Consider the following 19,121-nt stretch of genomic DNA (forward strand, 5'->3'; position numbering starts at 1 on the left):
AAAGTGCATTTACCAGTCCAAAATGATATCCAGCTTGGAGCGACTTTGTTGCTGAAACAACTCTGTGCCAAGCTGCGGGTGAGCTGGCTTGCTGGTCACAGCCTCGTTCCTCGCTTGCAAATTCTGGTTTCTGAAAGCTTGTGCCTGGAGCTGCTCCGCGGAGGAAGATTTATTTGCAGTGGATGAGAACAAGAAGCGTCACTGTTGTTCTGCATCAGGACAGGAAAAGGATGGCTAGCTGATTACCACTGCTGGGCATGTTTTCTTACTGCAGGGGATAATTTGTTTCTGAATTAACTTCCTTTCTTGCATCGTTTAAAGTGGATTTCTGTTTCTCTTGGGTCTCCATAGTTTGATCCTTTTTATGATTTGTTTGAGAAATGTGTTATTACTCTAACATCTTGGGTGTGGGGCAGACCTGCAGTGTGTGTGACTCGGTGTATCAATGATTTTGGTGGAGCATTGCCAGTTCTCACCATCTGAGTGCCACACTCAACACCGCTAGATACGCAGCCTGGAAAGAGAAGAGGACAGCGAAGGAGGAATGCATGCTATAATTTAAATGCCCTTTTTATGAGCTCAATTATTGGAGGATCAAGATAAAATTGCTGAGAACACAACCTGGCATCTCATTAAATCATAGCCCGGTATTTCCTTGTGTGACTAATATTGGGTGAAAATAGATTTTTCAGCTTGTTGGCCAAACCAAAGGAGAATCAAATTTAGCTCAACCCAAACCAAAAGGGAGCTTGGAGGCTGTGGCCAACCCAGACTTGATTTAGTGTCAGCTAAAAATGTCTTGCTAGTTCTCGGGGTTTTTTGGGGCTTTGGCTATTTACCCTTCAGAATTATTTTTTTCTTAGTGGGAATTTACTTAAGTGCTACTTGAAAAAAGTTGCTTCATTTTGAAGGTGGCTCTCTTCTTGGCCTGAACTATGCTGAGTTTTATCTGCAGTCTTGCATAACTTGGGATTTCTCCATGTGAACCAAATAACTTTTTTTCTTGTCCTTCATAAATATTTGCACAAGTGTTAATAGGGACTGCAGTTTTGGTTTGTATTATATTTGTATCTGGATTCTGGAATTAAAAACAAAAGTGGGAGCTGTAAGTGCTACACCAGGGAATAGGATTTGAGTCAGCTAAATAACGGCTTAAATTTGAAGAAAACCTTGAGATGCTGAATGATGAATGGGCAGAAGTGACTTGGCCTTGCACTATAAGTACTGAGATACCAGCTTTTTCCCCCAAATAAACTGATATAACAGAGCGAGACCGGGCTTTTCCCCCAAATAAACTGATATAACAGAGCGAGACCGGGCTTGGTGCGGATGAGGCTGCATTCTGCACAAAGGCACTGTTTTGCCCTTCTGTGCAGCAATGCTCAGGTCCATCAGACCTTCTCTGTGGCAGCTGTTTAAATCTGGTTTTACTCTGCTTTACCCCCACTAAACCAACTCAGCCTGATTTGTAAAGGTATTATTGACTTTAGGTCAACGTATAGACACAACTTAAAGTAGGTTGAAAATTCTTCAGAGGTCCATACTCAGTTTTACTGGTGTAAGTGATACTGGGATTCAGATGCATGTGTCAGTGTCAATAGAGCTCTTTACAGAAGAATTGGAAGAAACTGTCTCCATAGGTGTGAGAAGTCTCAAACTCCAGCACTGTGGATACAACTACTTCAGATAAAAACGGGTAACGATGACAGTGGGTTTCTTGGTGTCTTGTGAATGTGCTCAGTGTTGCTAAATCTTCCAATACTGCCTGGGATCCAGCGCTGCGGGATCCTCTTGTTGCACGCTTTCCTAGTCCCTCAAGGTAAGGAAACAGTGGACTCCTGGTTTAGAGAAACATAAGGTTTTTGGCGTGGCTGCCAGGAAAATTAGCTTGTATATGAAAGTGACCTAATAACAAAGAGCAGCCTTTTAAAGTCAAGTTTTCCCCTCCGTATCCAAGAAGCTCTTGAGCTGAAATGATGTTGTAGCCCTCTGGACTGGCACTGTTGGCAGGACTGTCATCTCTGGAAAGCGTGGCCTTAGAGACAAGTTGCTGGAGCTGAAACATAACCCTGTCATTTCAGGGAGAAAGCTAGCTACAGAAGAACATGTGGCTTGTTTAATTATTGCACTATATAATAGATTTTTTTCAAATAACTTGCTATATTGCTGCATGACTTCACATATTGTAGCTAGGGGAACAGAGCTCCTGCATGTTGGATTTCCTGCCTCGGGTAGCAGCAAGCTGAATTTCTGGGTTTTTTGTGATTGTTTCAGTTCTTGGATTTACTCAAACGGGGTGGGAGCAGGCAAGCAGGTACTGCTGAGAGGTGGCTGGTAACTCGTACCTCCACAACACGTATAAACTTACGTTCATGTGCACGCCGTGGTATCCTCCCCCACTTCAGGCACCAGGGTGTGTGCTGATGTGATCAGCCCTTGTCCTGTAATAAGTCTTTCCTGGTCATGCTTTGTACTTCAGTAGTTCTTGCTAGCTCAGGTACTGCCTGATAGATGTGGTAGGAAAGGGATGGTGTCTGAAAAGTGTTAGTACAGCTCTGTGAGCTGTAAGTATCTGATACCCGTTTCTGGCCATCTCTGGCAGTAGAAATGATGTTCAAAATGCCCAGAAAGCCTTCCTTTTCAAAACAATTAATCAGTGAGCTCAACACCTGAGGTAGAAAACAGTGAGAACAGAGCATAAAATAAGGGTCATTTTTGCTAATGGTGCATTATAATAATAATAATCCACAGCAGGATTGCTACTGAGGGCATTGATTTGCTTTTGAAAACCAGTGTTGTCTGTGCTCATTTGATTCATTGGGAGGAGAGGATAAGGATTGTTGCGGGTCCAAACTATGGGATTAGTTGAGAAGATAGCTTGCATTCTGTTTTCAATTACTTTAGAAGAGATTTATTCCTAACCTTAGGACCTGCCTTGATCTTTCTCCCTTCCAAAGCTGATGCGAGTAGAAAAAGGACAAGGGACTGTGGTGGAGGGGAGTTAGGAACTAAATTAAATACTGTCATCTTACTCATGACCTATCTTGTTCTAATTAAGCTGTTTGGTTGCTCTCAGACAAGTGCCTTTGATTAACTTGTGTAAGTAGGCTGCTTCCAATCTGTGATCAGGAAGTCAAACTCAATAAGAAAATACTTGGTGGTGTGATTTTTGTATGCAAGTTATTAAGAACTTAATAGAAAATATAATGTGCTCCTGACTAGTACGCCTCCAGCCAGAGATCTTCAGGAGCCATTACTAGAACAACCTTCAGGGTGCACAGGTGTGAGAATACATGTTAAAAGGAAAGAAATGGGCTAGGATTATGGAAGAGAAGTTAAGAGAGATGGTTTAAGGACTGTGATAGATGCTTGCTAGATGAATAAAAGGGAACAAGCAGTCTAAGTGACTTTGAACCAGAAAAAAAAAAAAATCACTCTGAGGTAGGAACACACACTTACATACATAGGTTTTGCTTATGTCACTGAAAGTAGTATGTATCTCATCAGTGCTTTTCAGAAGACTTGAGTAGTAGTAGGTGGCTTTAACGGGAACAGAAGATCTGCAGTCCGGGCTGGTGTTAACTTCTTCCTGCAACTGCACCAAGCCACTCTGCTGCTTTGTCAGAATTTCCCAGCAGGAAAAATGATGGCTACTCAGATCACAGCTCTGTTTAAATATCCCAGGGTGGAGACAGATCTGGTCTTTCATGGCTTCCACAGATGGTCTCTGTGTTTATTTCAAACAACTTGTTGCTAGTCTTTGTTATGGGAGTCAAACAGCCATCACATGCCCAGCAGGGCTGGCTGGATTGCAGCCAAGGATTTCCCTCTGAGCAGTAATCCTGCCTGCTACAGCTCCTGTAGATCTTGAGCAAGGAGGTCAGCTTGCTTTGTGTAACGCACCTGTACCAGAAAGGGGAAAAATAACAGCTGAGAGCAAATAGGGAAAGCCATTCAAACAGAGAGAGAGGTCTGCCCAAGGCAAAAGAAGTGGAAATATGTTGGTTTGGCATCTTGCCTTAATGTTTCCAAAAGCACTTTGGGAGATCAGGTGAAATGAAATGAAGTGTAAAGTGCTTTCCAGTAATGTAGGTGTTGGGTTTTTTCTAAGAGGGTTTTTTTTTTTTTGTAGAAGCTTCTGTAGCACTGCAAGTACTAGGTACGTTGATTCTCTTGATTTCTTGGCTATTAGAAAGCAGATGAGGGAAGAGGAAGAATACACCTTGAAATCTTGAAAGCTATTTCCCATAAAAACCACAGACTTTCAAATTCTACAAAAGAGCTAGCAGAATTGGGCTAACATAACTTAAAGTCACTGTTAAAGACTTCAGAAGTGAGCCTTTCACAACGAACAACATTTTGTATTTCTCAAAGCTGAAATGTGTTTTATAAACCTTGTGCACCAGGAGAGAGCATGCCATGTGTCATAGTGCCATGTATAACAATGCCGTCTTCCTTGACAGTTGCACTATAAAGTCCCTTCAGCGACGTCACGTTTGCATCAGCCGCCTGGAGAGGCCTCAGAATTGGGGTGAAAACTCCTGTGAAGTGAGATTTGTGATATTAGTCCTGGCTCCTCCTAAAATGGTGAGTATTGCTCTCCTGTTTCCAAGATTGCTTTTCCTTGGTCTCCTTCTAGGGTTAATGACGACATATTATTTTTAAAACACAAGGGGATGTGAAAAGGCCTGAGAATCTTCTCAGCAGTTGTCAAGATGGTTTATTCTAGATGTCTGTGAGGGGTAGATTAGTCAGCTGCATCCTCATCTCATAATGGAGAATGGCCACTAGCCTGACTGGGAGGAGAACACTGCAGATCAAGTGTGTCTGTAGTCTCCATACACTTTCTGCTAGAGCTACCTCCGTGAGGCATGTAATACTCCATGGATTCCCCCCTCCAGCTTTACCTCTAAAAAGAGTAGCTAAACTGGTAGGGAATGCTGTTCCTGGTTAAAGCCATGCTTGTGAAGGGCTCTTACAAGTCTGGAGCTGATGCCCCACCGCAAAGGTCTGGGTTGCTTCCCAGCAAATTCTCTTGATGGGACTGACAGTTACGCTGCAGATGTGGTTGCAGCAGTTGTAGATGGACTGATGTAACCAAGAGGAAGATGTAGTTTTGTGAGCTCCATTGCAGTATGGGCGAGACTATTTGGGAGCTGGGGTGCTTGTAAGGTCAGACTGTGCTGAGGTCCTTTGAGATGTATTTTTCACAGCTTTTGGCACTCGAAACGGCGAGGTTAAAGCTCGCTTAAGTGTACTTACGGGTTCTTTGGTGTGGACAAGGCCAACAAATGACATAGTAGTACACATTTACTGCAATATCATGGGGGGCATCGAGGTCAATTGGGGATCACTGTCCTGTCTTCCTAGAAAGCACTGGCTTGATCAAGATGGTGTGTTCCTCTAGCTAACGGTTGAACGGTTCAAAGCTCAAGACCTTTTCACACTTAAGCTGGCTGTTTACACCTTGGGGCTACTAGGTCTGTGCTTCTGGGAGGTGCTGGAAAGACTGGGGACCTTGTCTGGAACGGGACATATCCTGATTCAATTTCCTGCTCTTCAATGCTATTTGTGTGACCTTGGGACCTTCTAGTCTGGTCTGTCTGACTCTTCCTCCTCTCCACCACCACCCTTGTTTAAATGGAAATACTGGTGTTTCCTTATTTCCCAGGATTTCTGGCGGATCTTTCCCAACTGAGCAGTTCAATGCTTTTGGCATAGATCTCAAGCCCAACAGGCTGAAAACATATTGATGTTCCTTACGAAAAGCAGCAGGCGAACAACTGAACCCACGTGCAACTGCATTGATCTCTCTTTCATTGTATGGCAGTTTGCTTATCTCTGGCCAGCTACGTGCAAAGCACCCAGCAAACAGCTCTGCATCCGCTTGTATCCTGAAAGTTTGCAATTCCAATGGACAGCATCAAATTAAGGGAAGGGAGTGGAGGCCAAGCGGAGCTGCAGTTGCCAATATGCTTTTTATTTTAAATGAGTTTATCTAGCCAGCTCTAAGTACGCATTTCTGGTACAGCAGTTAAAATAATTAACCTGCTGACAGTAACAGATTAAATGATCCTTGCTTGGGGAGGAAAAAAAAAAGCCCAGAGAATGGGCATCTGTTGTGCTGAGGAATCCAGATCCTTGGCCTTCTCTAATATGGAAGATGGAAAAAACTTGAGTTCTCTTGCAAATCTCTGCTCTCTTCCTCTAAACCATTCATCTCTCTGGGAAAGCAAAGAAAGGGAGCAGAACTGTGCAGCTTAAGGAAGCGGAACTGGGTAGCTTGAAGGTAACCCCTTGCAGCATCCAGCCCAAGAACCACTGCCTCTTAGAGGTGAAAGCAGAAACCTCCCTGTGATGGCAAATCCAGGCTGGTTCAGTCTGAAAGGACTAAGCTTACAAACTCTAAAAGCAACTCCCAGAGCAGATTATCTTCACTTAAATCCAAACCCTTCCCTAGAAACTTAAATTGAACATGTCCTAGTAAGCGTGTCTAAAGGGACATTCCCTGTGATGGAGAGAGGGCGATGGAGGAGAGGTGGAGGCAGGGCAGTGTGAGTGGTGGAGCAAGTATAGTGTCAGTGATGACTTTGGGACTAGTGCGGTGCCACCTCTGGCACAGTCCATGCCTCTGCGTCAAGCAACGCTGAATTATTTGGTTGTGTTCATGAAGAAATTGTTCATCTGCTTTGTTATGAATCATGAAAACTAGTTCAGATCAATCACATATGCTCGCTGCTACTTTTCACAGTAATGCGAGGACCTTGGAGGCTGTCCCAAGGAGGGTGGTTGGTTGGGTGTCTCTAGCAGTTGCTTTGTGAGGAGCGTTGAGTGTAGCTAAGGGAAGTGGGTTAAAACTTTGCATCAAAAGGAGCTCATAACGAGCTATGGTTCTTCATAACTTTGCCTTGGCAAGTATCTTACCTGTCCTGACCAAAGCGGTACAAGCGGTTGAGCAGGTCAGGGTTTGTAGAGCTTGCATTTGGTGGGTTTGTGCAGGGATGGGGAGCTCAGGCTCCTTTACTGTTCCCTTTGTATCTAATTTCCAAGGTGCTTGGAGCAATAGGAAAGTGGGCTTGGATACCGTTGAAGCTGGACCCTCAAAGATCAGGCCTGTGGCTTGCAGAAATGTTAAAGCCTGCAAATAGGCACTTGTTCCTTTTTCATGTTTACAAGTCTCCTGTCCCTTCCAAGCATTTAGTGAAGATAGACAGTGCTGCTTATGTGTGTGCTCAGCTGCTTCTTTCCTATGCTTTCCTCCATGCCAGTAGTTACTTTAGCTGAGAGCTCTAAATCTCCACTTGTGCTGCTAGAATTGCCCCAGAGAGACCAACCGAACTGAGTTTTAATGCCCAAAAATAAGAAGCTGGTGAAGCAGGTGTGCACAATAATCTCAGTCTTCTGGAAAAAGACATCAGGACACTTCTACCTGCAGTAACCTTGACTACAGTGTCTTTCCACCCCAGTAGCAGTAATGCTGAGATGCTGTAGGATAGCAAAGACTTATTTGTTTAGTTTTAGCAGCCTTGAAGGAAGACCAGGGGTAAAATGCGTGCTCAGCATTGATTGAGCTTTGGATCGAGTCCTGGGAAGTTGATCAAGTAAGACTGGTCAGGGCCTGTATGCTGATGCCTTCACAGGATCCTGCTGTGGTTGGTGTGTTTGTCTGCAATGGCTTCCACATGTGCCCTTCTCCATTGGGTGTATCTCGGGTCCTGGAAGCCAGGCAGCTTGCTCTTCATATGGTGCCCAATGTGGCAAATCAGTGGTTTTACCTTTCAGAAGTGAAAGAAAATAGTTTTACAAGGTTTTTTGTCTCTTTTTTTTTTTTTTTTTCCCCCCCACTCAGAAAAGTACCAAAACTGCCACAGAAGTGGGCAGGACCTTTGCCACAATGTTTTCAGACATAACCTTTCGGCAGAAACTCCTAGAAACCAAAACTGAAGAGGAGTTCAAGGAAGCCTTAGTCCACCAACGCCACTTGTTGACGGTGGTGAATCAGAGACCCTCAGCAATGAGCGATGGGCACAAGTCGCACGGTCATAAGCCACTCAAGGTAAGGCTGGCCAACATCTGCCACGCCCCTGCTTCAGTGGTGTCCAAATGCATAAATGCAAGGGGTTTTGGGTAAGGAGATGAAGAGCTGGTGCTGCTTGCATCCATTGGGCTTTCCTAGCAAGCTCTCAGCACTGAGGTTTCTACAAATGGCTGCTGCATGTACGTCTACCTTCCTCAGCTCCTGCTGTAAATCTAAAAAAAAAAAACCACTTCAAAGAGGCAGGTGCTGAAGGGATGCAGAGCAGTAGGGGGTTGAAATGGTTACAGGACTTTGATTCCAGATGTGTAGTCAAGGGTGGGATTAATGGATCACTGTGCATTGTTGGTCCAAGGTACTTAATCCTTAAAATCAGAAGTCTCTGAAGGAAGCTGCTGCTTGTCTTTCCCTCAGCCAAAAGACTTCTTGGCTATCCCTGCACAGTAATTTCACTTAAGTTGCCTGTCAGTATTTGGCCTGACTTCTCACTGTTTCATCTATAGCTCTGTAAAATGTTACTTGCTTTGTGCTTTAAAATTCGAGGGAAATGCTGTAACTCAACTTTCTTTTCTGGAATTTCCTGTGTATTGGTCATCGCTTTGCTTTTCCGTTCAGAAATTCATTCTTTATCCAGACAGCATACCTGAAAAACGAACTGTGCCATCTCTAGCTTGCTGCTTCTGTCCCTGAATTACAAGTAACCTTAAAGCTTTGGGTTGCCTACAGTGCAGAAGCTGGGTAAATTATCACTTTTTTTTCCCCCTGGAATAGACTTAATGGGTTTTGATCTGCACATCTGGAAATGAGCAAAGCTCATGTTTTTCCTGCAGAATCCCCTCGCTTATAGGTAACGCTTTGAACTTTGCTAGGCCCCATACCTGCTCTTAAGTTTGCAGAGCAAGTCCTGAAACCCTCTTCAAACCTAGGTCATTCAGAGTTGGTGGTATTTGGAGTAGTTTCAGTAATGTAATTTAGCTAAAGTACATTTAACCCTTTGCACTTGGTCTTTCAAAGGTTGTTTGGTAGAGCAGTTGAAGTGTCTGGCTCTGTCTTCTGCTAAAACTATCCCTTTCCGAATGTCCGTAGAGGCTTTTCTGCTCTGTGGTTTGGTGAGCAGGAGGAGGGCTGGATGCAACACTGAGCTTGTAGATGTTGGCCCTGAGAAGTGGTGGTTCCTACCTGCCTTGCTGGGCAAGCAGCCTTGGCCAGGCAGACTTCTGACGGCTCTGAGCCAGTGCTGTAGATAGTGATGCTTGGGTTTTTTTAGCGCTTGTCTGGGCATTGACCATTCTTGGTCTGGATTTGGTAAATCGTTGTTTTTAAAATGCTTTATCCTTCAGCTCTCGGGAGACGCAGCCTGTGTAGTAGTAACTCTTTCTCACGGCTCTTGGAAGAAGCTGTCCTCCACCCCGCCTTGCCAGCATAGACCTTGAGAACTGGGGTGGAGATTTCTTTTCCTGACAAGCAAAGATTTGCCTGGAGAAGTGAGGTTGATTTGAGATCATAGCCTTGCATGCCTCAGTTCCTATGAGAGCTATCTCCAGCAGCATCTCCTCCCCCTCTGCCCGCCCTGTGCAATAGCCTTCTAGAAAAGGGAAGCATATGAGCACAAGCTCGTATGAGACCAGGAGTGTAACTTCAACCTGTGAACCACCCCCAGTGAAATAAATACCCTCATCCGGAGCCACCGTACTATTACAAGTGAGCCCTCGGGAGGGGGCAGGGAGGGTAAAGTCTCTTGGTAGTGTAAAAATCTGCCTCCTGCCTCCCTTCTTCCCTTGGTCCTGCAGTGATGGGGGAGAAATGGGCCTCAAATGCTCTGTGTGTGAGTGGGATTTTTGCAAGTGCTCGTTTTTTACCTCTGTTAAAATACTGAAGGGGACATGACAGTTGCACGCCATGCTGTGCCTACAGCACAGTCAGTTTGCTTTGGCTCATCTCAGAGGATTATTTAGGCAAGGCTACATACTCAGTCATAATTAAGTCAGCCTGAAATCCTCTTGTTTACTGAGGCATCTAATTGTGATTTTTGTGTCTGTTTGATACCTGTGTGGATTTGCTGAGAGGGCTGGGCTATGCTTGCTCAGCATTAGCAGGAGGGAGGATAGTGTGTGTCCCTGGTCTGTGTAAAATAGTTGTGCAGCCCCCCAGTGCTTTAGGAGAGGACTGAGAAAGGGTCGGTGTTGTTGGAGCAGGTATTTTCTGTTTGGCTTTGTAACTGCTGTTAAGTACTGGCTTAGCCTCTTCCTCTAACCCAAACAATGGTCGCTTATGGCAAGAGACTTGGAGAGATTTGTAAAATGGAAAGTGGAAAATTCATGAACTTCGTCTAGGTTTTTTTTGTGTGTACTCCTTTTGCTGCTCTTTCCTCCCTTGTGTATTAGGAGCAGCATGGGCAAAAGCACTGGAAGGACTTGCAGAAGAGAAGAATAAGGAGACTGAAGGAGAATTTGGTGCTGGGTACCTGAGCTGTGGTTCCTAAAGGCTAATAAGCCTTGAGCTTGGTGTTGGTGGGGGATGCAGCTCTGGCCTCCTGGGTTAGGCCACCTAGTATCAGGATGTTAAATCAAAAAGGTGACAGGGCCATGAGAGAGGTGCCACCACGAATGGGAGTGGAAAGCCAATGGGGTCAGCCAAACTTCTCCCACTGAAGGAGAAAGAAGCGGGGAATGGCAGTCCAAGAAATTCCCAACACTGGAGTGTATGAGGAAGCAGATCAAAAAAAGGCAAGAATGAAGTGTCAGTAGTGTCCTTCCCAAGATTTTTGGAAACCTCACAAGGTGCAAGCTCAGAGGATGGCAGGAGGCAAAAGCCAGACTGAAACACGTCTGGAGTAGAGTTAGATGATGAAGATGCATGGTGGATAGGTTGGGGGATAAAAGTAAAACCAAAAAGGGCAGTAACTTCAGAGGTCAGTAAACTTGGGTTGCACTGAGGAGATAAAAGACCATGTTGAGTATGAGGTTAGTAGAGCAGAAAGGAAAGTTAAGAGGAGGATTAGCCATACAGAAGAAACAGCTTTCCCCATACTTAGCCACTGATGAGGTTTAGCTTGACATCCCTGTGCTCCACCCTAGGCTAAACTTGCACATGTGCAAGAAATAAATGCATGAAGGAATTGGGGGTCTCAAACATAACCCATTGGTTCCCCCTTCTCTCAAATTTCCCTCAGTGTGCCTTGCAGGACAAGAAGTTAGGCAGTGCTTTTTTCTTCTGCGCACTCACCGCTGCCTACGAGCAGGCAATGCACATGAATGTGCCTTCCCTCCCCACCCCACGCTCAGCCCCAGGCCAGCAGCAAGCGTATGGCTTCTCCCCCGGAAGATGAGATACCCCGAGCATCATTTTCCCCGTACTCACTGCAGCGAGACGAGTAAACATATTAATCATTAAAGCTATTGTGATTCTCTGGCTGACTCGTGCCTTCAGGAATGTCTTTCTGGGGGGAAAAAATTAAATTGCTTTTCAAGTGCATATGGCTTTGATGTCCAAATATGCCTCCAAATATGGTTTAAGCTCATAGCTTTTTCGGAAATGCTTCAAATGCAGATGTTATGCTGGTGTCTGTCTTTTCATCCCAATTGTTCAGGTCAGAGAGTTGAAACTGTCCTAAAGTAATACAGGCGGATTGGCAAAATGCAACAGGTGGATTGGCAAAATGCAACAGAATTGACTTAAGTGGCTGAAATATGAGATGTCATAGTCACTGATAAAGGAGCTGGTCCTCTGAGGTGTATTTTGCACCCCAAACCCTAGTGTTTGCTGTGCCCAGCAAACTTCTCCTGTTCTTCTAAAGGAGAAGTTTCCTTGTTGTGTTTTACTTATGGCTCTGATCTTCCAGGCGCTGCAAAGCAGGCAAGTCCCATGAGAAAAGGCAAAGTTGCGTGTAGTCTGTTAAATGAGCACTGTAGCGTCAAGTCCTTTCTAAAGCAGTAGTTTTGATCAGTTTCTACATAAACCAGCCAAAGGAAGATGTCCATGCTGTTTTGAGATGACCTGTTGGTGTAAATTTTGGATCTGTGATTTTCCTACACACACACACGCTCTCTAGCAGAGGTTGTAAGTCTTCTTCTGGGTCTAGTTCCACAACAAACATATGAAATCTTTTAGATGAGACAGCTGGGGTAATTAGCACTGTATAAAGGTGCATTTTATTTTCAGAGTATGTGTACTGAGTTGAAGATAACAGAAGAAAATCTGACAGGTGCCTCATTTGCAAGTGTTGCCTCCTCTGACGCTTTCCATGTGCTTTCTGTGAGGATGTAGTTGTGAGAATTAGGAGGCTGCAAGTCAATAGCAGCTGTCACATATTTCTGAAAAGCTCCTTATTGCCTGTGGTGAGCATCAGATTGTATAAACAATCATACTGCACCTTGCAGGTCCCAAACCAGAAATAGAAGGGAGGAACGTGTTGGGGTTTTGGAACCCTTTTGTAATGTTCTTGCTGTCTTTTAATGGGCAGAAATTATGGCTTGGTTATGTGAAGTTATTCAAGCTTGTTCCCTTTTGGTGGAGCCTGAGGTGTGGACAGTCTTAGTTCCCTTACTTACATCTATTTGAGGTCTCCATTTCCCGTAGCAATGCCAAGGAAGGGAGCACTTGCTGGGGATCCCCTTTCAGAAGCTTCACATGGATTTGGGGGAAGAGTCTTGTGGTGGCATCTAAAGAAAAAGAATTTGGCTAGAGGGATGGGAAGGGCATCTCTGACCTGATGTTTAACCCCAGGGTACTCAAGGTCTAATCCTGCTGTTGGCCAGGGTGTTTTCACACAGAGGAAGCAGTTAACAACCTGCTAGGTCGAGAGGAAACGGCCTCAAGTTGCGCCAGGGGAGGTTTAGATTGGACATGAGGAAAAATGTCTTTACTGAAAGAGTGGTGAAACATTGGAACAGGCTGCCCGGGGAAGTCGTGGAGTCCCCATCCCTGGAAGTATTTAAAAGATGTGTAGATGGGGTGTTTAGGGACATGGTTTAGTGGGCATGGGGGTGTTGGGTTGACGGTTGGACTCGATGATCTTCGAGGTCTTTTCCAACCTTAATGATTCTATGATTCAGCGGGTCACACTGTGCGTCAGCTCCCTCACCTGCAAAGCAGGGATGCAGATATGAAGGGGGGGGGGGGAAGGGAAGGAAGGGAGGAAAACAGGGTGGTCTGGGGGATTTTCTCTTTTACAATGCTTTTGAGGTTATAAATTGAAGTGCGAAGAGTTTATTTTTATTATCATTACAAAATCCGATTTGAATGCCCTATTCAAAATGACCAGTTCTGCTCCTATCAGTATTGAATAAGGAGGTTAATCTCTTTAACAATACATGAGCCTTTAAACTGACACAGCACTTCCTTCCTTTCTTTAGTTCCATGAGTTTCTCAATGTTGGCAAAGGGATTTCTGATGACATTGCACGAAGATTTCCAGTGTACGCTTTGGACTTCACTGACGGTATGTTGGCCAATGTTTATGAAAGCATTAGCCTGATTTTGATTTTTTTGTGATGTGATGTCCTGTTTACAGTGTGCATTGAATGTGTTCTTTGATACGTGTAATAGCTCTCTTATTTCTTATTTAAAAGAATATTTTGACAAAAGCACATGAATAGGCAGCGTGGCGCACTACAGATGAGTCTTGCAGTGTTCCTTTAATGAAGACGCTAGCTGTATGTAGATGAGGATTTTAATTTTTATTAAGCAATGAGGTGATTAAATGGATTGATTATTGTCGTGTGTAGACACAGATAAACTCATTGCAACCTAATTAGTCAGCACTGGCCCAATAGGCCCTTTCTGCTGTCTTTGCAAGCCAGCATCAATAGCAATTATGGTGATGCTCTGGGAGTTGAGAATGCTTGAACAAAATCTGAGCTGCAGTAACTTCAGCTCGGTGCTTTTGAAAACAGGATACAGCTTGTCTGCTGTAGCCAGATCACAGGAGCAGCAATACAGTGTTTATACTGAGCCTCAGGTTTCGGGCTTTATATAGCTCCCACAATGGCCTTGTTGGTTTTAAGAGTCACTTTCTCCCTTTTCACTTTCCAACTTTCACTTTCAGAGATTCTTAAAGGCTGTGAAAAGTCTTCAGGGCAAACCATGATTACAGAGCCTCAGCCTGACATCAAAACATGTTCAGTTTCTTACAGCTTACTGGGGAGTTGGTTAATATATTCAAGTATCAAACCTAGAAAGTTTGCATAAAATAAAGATGTAGAGCGTAGGCGGGGGAATCTCGGGGCTCTATCAGACACTTTCCTGCTGTTAAATCCTCCTTAGCTCAAGCCACGGTGTCCCAGCCTTCCCCATTGCACCTCTGCTGAGGGCTATCTTCCTTGGAGTTGGCATAAGAAAATAAGATGCATACCCGAGTCCCGTTCTGCAGACAAGTTATTCTAGTGCAAAACCACCTTCCACAGCAGCTTAAGCTTAAGAGCAAGCACAGGCAGGGTACAGATGTGTGTCCTCCACTACATTTCAACAAGGATGGTCACCACCAGCAGAGGAACATGGTAATCAGCCGTTGGCTGCTCGGCTGAAGGAGATGCCATGTGTCTGGGGGAGTTGCCAAGTAGTTGCTTCCCACAAAGATCCAGCTTTGTCAACTAGGAATGCTTCATCCACCACGATGCGTTTTGCAGTTAGTGGTATCCATTCTGCTGGGAAGAATAAAATGGGATGAGATGATGGCTTAGCACAGCGGTTGAGTGCTGGATGCTTTTTCCAGGTGCTTTGTAACTGTTGGGATGAAACTATTTTCAGGAGGCTTGGGGTAAAAGGAGGGCAGGCTCTGTTTGAAGTCAAGTTAATGCTACATTCTCTGGTGACTTAGGGTATGTTGAGGAGGGAGGGGACAAATTGTTTTCAGGGTAGCAGCAAGGAGTCTGATAAAACAGAAAAAATATTTCTTGGCATGTACATCACTGGCACCAGATCTGGAGGGGACTTAAGCTCCTAATCTGGACACTTCTGGAGTGGGTTCAGGACACTTCATCTCTATGGCTGTTGTTTTGTAGGGCTGTCAAAGTCTAACTTCATTATAAAGGGATATTGAAGCACTTCAGAAGGGAAGTGCTGCAGAAGCACCTTGTGGGAACCCATGTGCATCTCAAGATAGAGCAGTGTCTGCTGTGGCTGTCAGTGTCCTGAGCGCAGCAGGTTCACAGGCACAAAAGCATCATATGATGGTCCTGCAGCCAACTTTGGCTGTCAGCAGATTTGTAAATCCGTTTCAGGGTCCATGTTCTGGCTCTGCATGCATCAAAACTAACCTGTGCGTGCTGCCTCTCAGCCCTGGGGCTGTTGGCTATAGCCAGGTCTGCAAGCTTTCCATGAACTGAAGTAAATAGCAGATCGGGCTTGGCCTAAACAAGGTGCTGGGATTGACTAGCTTGAAAGAATTGTTCCCTTGCTTGCATCTGCCCTGAGTGATGACATACTGTCATAGTGAGAATCCAGCATTACAAATATTCCAGAAAAATGGTTTTGGTATAAAATGCAAATATATGTTAAAAGGTGTCAGTGGATTGTTATACAATTTCTGGAGAGTGGAAGGTGCAGAAATGAGCCAAGTGAAATTCAAGACCTCCTGCAGCTCAAATGTGAAGTACTCACCTTAGGAGCAGTTGTGCTCTTTCAAATAGGATATGGGGAAAAGAGGATTTTTAAAAAAACCTATATATATATATATTAGTATGTGCCATTTCTTCCCAGAAACCAGAAATTAGGACGAATTCTTTAAGGATCTGCATGGAATGAAAACCAGATGGAGCATAAAGCATCTGCCATAAACCACCAAGACCGAAGGTGATCAGGAATGTGAAATTCCTGGACCATCTCAAAGCAGCAGTGTACCAGAACATTGGGGATTTGAGCTATCCAAGTATCTGCACTCCAGACAACCACACGTGCATCATCAAAGAGCTTTGAATTACAAAGATGCCTTTTTTTGAATGGTTGGAGTCTCTAAATCCTCAATCTGAGAAGCATCCTGGGGTTTTGGTTTAGACAGATAAACCGATTAAGGGCAGGGTGATAAATAATAAGGCTTTTGTAGGGATGGCAAATGTTTTGTCAGTTGGACTCTTGTAGGATTGGTCTTCACACGCTGCACAAAGCTGGCCATTAAATTATTCTTAACCATCGTGATTTGGGAGAGGAAAGAAAGGAATCATCTTTCTCTTTTCTTTTTTCCTCCAGATTAGGAATTTGTCAACTTCAGGTCTGCTTTGGATTGTAGAAGTCTTGTGCATTTTACTGAACACGCAAGGATCAAGGAAGAGTTTTCTAAACTCTAGGTCCAGGACTTTAGTCTGGATGGCTTGTACTAGGTGTCTTCCAGCAGGAGCATCTGAAGATGAACAATTGGATTATGCTGAGTCTAAGAACACCTGTAATTTTCCTTTGAAGCTAGGATTAGCACAACTTGGCATGTAGTCTCCTCTTAATGACTACAACCTCTGTTCATGGGATTCTGCTTTCTTAAAAAAAGCTTGTACAGAACTTCATCCTGATCTTGTCAAATAGGCTCAAAACACATGTGTATCAATATTATTACTCTTGAAGACTCAGTTGAACCATAGAGGCTTCCTGAATTTTTTTTTTATTTTGAGGCTGGTTTGAATGAAGGAATGAAGGAGGGAATTCTGCCTGGGCTCGGCTACAAGTTTCCTGAAACAGCTTAAAGTTGCTACCCTTATTCTTCAATGTGTATTTTCTGGTACAGCATGGAGGAATAAACACAAATGTAGCACCTGGAGTGCCCAGGGGAAAACTTGAGGTACCTGAGGTTTTTATGGTGAGCTTCGATGCTGTGTTCTGCCGTATCCCTTCACCTCGTGGGGAGGGAGGGCGAAGGGAAGAGAGGACAGCTGAGATTTATTCTGTTTCCCCTTGTTGTCCTTGACCTGTGTCCTTGGCACGTGACCATGGTGGGTGGATAGTTCAGCTGGAGATGTGGATTCCTCCCTGTCCTTGGTCCTGCAGAGGGTCCCTAACTGGCTCCTGGGAGTAAGGCGAGCGCATCTGCTTGCAGCATCCTCAGGATTTGTTGGTGGTGTTTTGCAGGAGGGAGATCTCCAAAGCTCCCTGTAATGCAGGCATGCTTGGAAGGAAGGCTTGAAGGCACTGGAAAAAATGGGATTTGAAAGGGAAGTTTTGTCTTGCTGGTTGTCTAAGCTAGCACAGAGCTTAAACCTGTGGATTAAGGTTGACTGTGGATTGGCTGTAGCATGTGCCAAATCTTCATCGACTCTCCCACCCGGTTGCGCTAGCCACCTTGTTTGGCAGGATTGCATTCTTGAGGGAGGAGGAAAAATAAAGGGATTGCAGATAGGCTTTTTCCCTTCTCTTCAGTGCCTCTGCTGCCCTAGGTTCGATGACGGGGTAGCTCCTGCGTCACTCTGCAGCCCTTCATTGCTAAATATCACCTTGGTGTAAAAGTTCAATGGCCACTTGAAGACTGACTTGGATGCTTTGGGGCATCATGACCTGGGTTTACAGCTATGCTGCTTTTGATGTCTCTCTATGGCAGTGGTGGATGGGTAAGCATTAAAGATGCATAAAAGCATCTTATTTTGTCTGTGGATGTTTCCTTCCAAGAGAGTAGCACTTCATGGGAAGTGGGCTGAAAGAAACAAGAGAAGAAGGGAAAGCTCTGAGCCCTTGATCTTCGTACTTCTTTCTTCGTACTTCTCTAGTCTGAGCATATGCTTGGCTTCTCTGCTCCAAAATCAGTAAGAGTGGATTTCCTTTTCCAGCTAAGTTCTTAGTATCACTTGTACTGTGATTTACTCTTCACAGGACTTCAGGGAAGATTCATCTTCTGTTCATCTTCAGAAAATTGGGCAGAATCCAGCGGCTATTAACATAAGTGAAAGCCCAGCTTGAGCGCATTAGCAGAAGTTTGTAATGCTTTGAGTTTTTATGGCTCAAAACCTATGAACAGATATCCTTACTGTGTGCTTTTACCATTGAACGGTGATTATTTCTTCTTAAATCAGGGCTTTAATAGATACATCCTTGCTGCTGTGCTGCGGATCAGTATAATTAAGCTTGTTTTGCGTTGGATATTTCAGAGCACTGGGAAGGAACATTAATAGTCAGACACTTCATAGAATGTCCATCTGTCTCGATTTTGACTCAGTAAATGTACAATTGGTACACTTAAGGAGCTCTAGTCCCACTCTCTGGGTCTCTTGGTCATTAACTTAACTGATGCAGAATACCAAGCAAATGAGGCCAGCGATGCTGCAGTTTTCTCTGAAACTCTAACCTTGTCTTTAAAAACTGACATTTCAGAAATTCAGGCAAGTAAAATAGAACTGTCATGTTGATGAACATAATTGCTTCCCATGTCAATGTGTGGATGTACCTTAATTTCAAGGGATTGCTTCTGTAATAGTCAGCTACTCAAATTTCACAGCTGGACTGAGTTGATTTTCTGCTACAAATTTACATTGTGCAGTTGGAGTGACACGTTTTTTCAATGGCTTTATGAGCCTGCTGCAGATGAAATGCCATCGTAATGCAGCCCACCTTCTTTTAAATGAAGTAATGACAGTCCCTGGGTTGCAAATAGACCCTGAAAATGTTTAGCCAGATGTGGACTTTAAAAAGGCGAAAGGTAAATTGTGGTTAACACTGAATTTTAGTGCTTGTCTCAGGTGAATCTGTACAAGGAGGCAGTATTTGCTCATGATTTTAATTGCAATTAAAGAGTGATTAATCATGTTTGTGAAAGGGTACGTTTAATCTGATGTAGTTATTGTCTCCATTATGAAGTGAATTTTGCTGCCCACCAGTAGGGATTCTTTGCTCCTTGGATCTCGTGTGGCTGATTATGGACTAAAGGAAGTACTGCTCTGTACTGGAAGTCTTGGCCCCAGCCATGATATGGCATAAAGGCCTCCATGATCAGCAAGGGCTGCTGCTGCTCGCTTTGCAAGGATTGAAGCCGAAACTAAAAGCTACGCATGAGCTTTTGTGACGTTCTTCAAGGCTTCTTCCTTCTGCCCTCTCATACTATGGTTTATCTATCCGAAAGTTTTTTAGAAAGCACCTCGTCACTTACGTAGCTTTCTCTGCTCAGCAAATGAGCTTTT

At 44.2% G+C, this 19,121-nt stretch overlaps 1 protein-coding gene across 4 annotated transcripts in view; it reads left to right on the forward strand.

Moving 5' to 3' along the window:
• The window catches only part of SLC4A11 (solute carrier family 4 member 11), a 95,528-nt gene that overhangs the window by 46,331 nt on the left and 30,076 nt on the right, over positions 1 to 19,121 (forward strand). For 3 of the 4 annotated variants that reach the window (XM_076335647.1, XM_076335648.1, XM_076335650.1), the window contains 3 exons: positions 4,464 to 4,587; positions 7,850 to 8,056; positions 13,390 to 13,474. In XM_076335647.1, coding sequence (XP_076191762.1) covers positions 4,464 to 4,587; positions 7,850 to 8,056; positions 13,390 to 13,474 — 416 coding nt within the window. The remainder of the gene's footprint in view (positions 1 to 4,463; positions 4,588 to 7,849; positions 8,057 to 13,389; positions 13,475 to 19,121) is intronic. The other variant, XM_076335649.1, reaches the window with a different exon arrangement.

Source organism: Aptenodytes patagonicus, chromosome 4 (genome assembly GCF_965638725.1).
Source record: "Aptenodytes patagonicus chromosome 4, bAptPat1.pri.cur, whole genome shotgun sequence".
Lineage (NCBI taxonomy): Eukaryota > Metazoa > Chordata > Aves > Sphenisciformes > Spheniscidae > Aptenodytes > Aptenodytes patagonicus.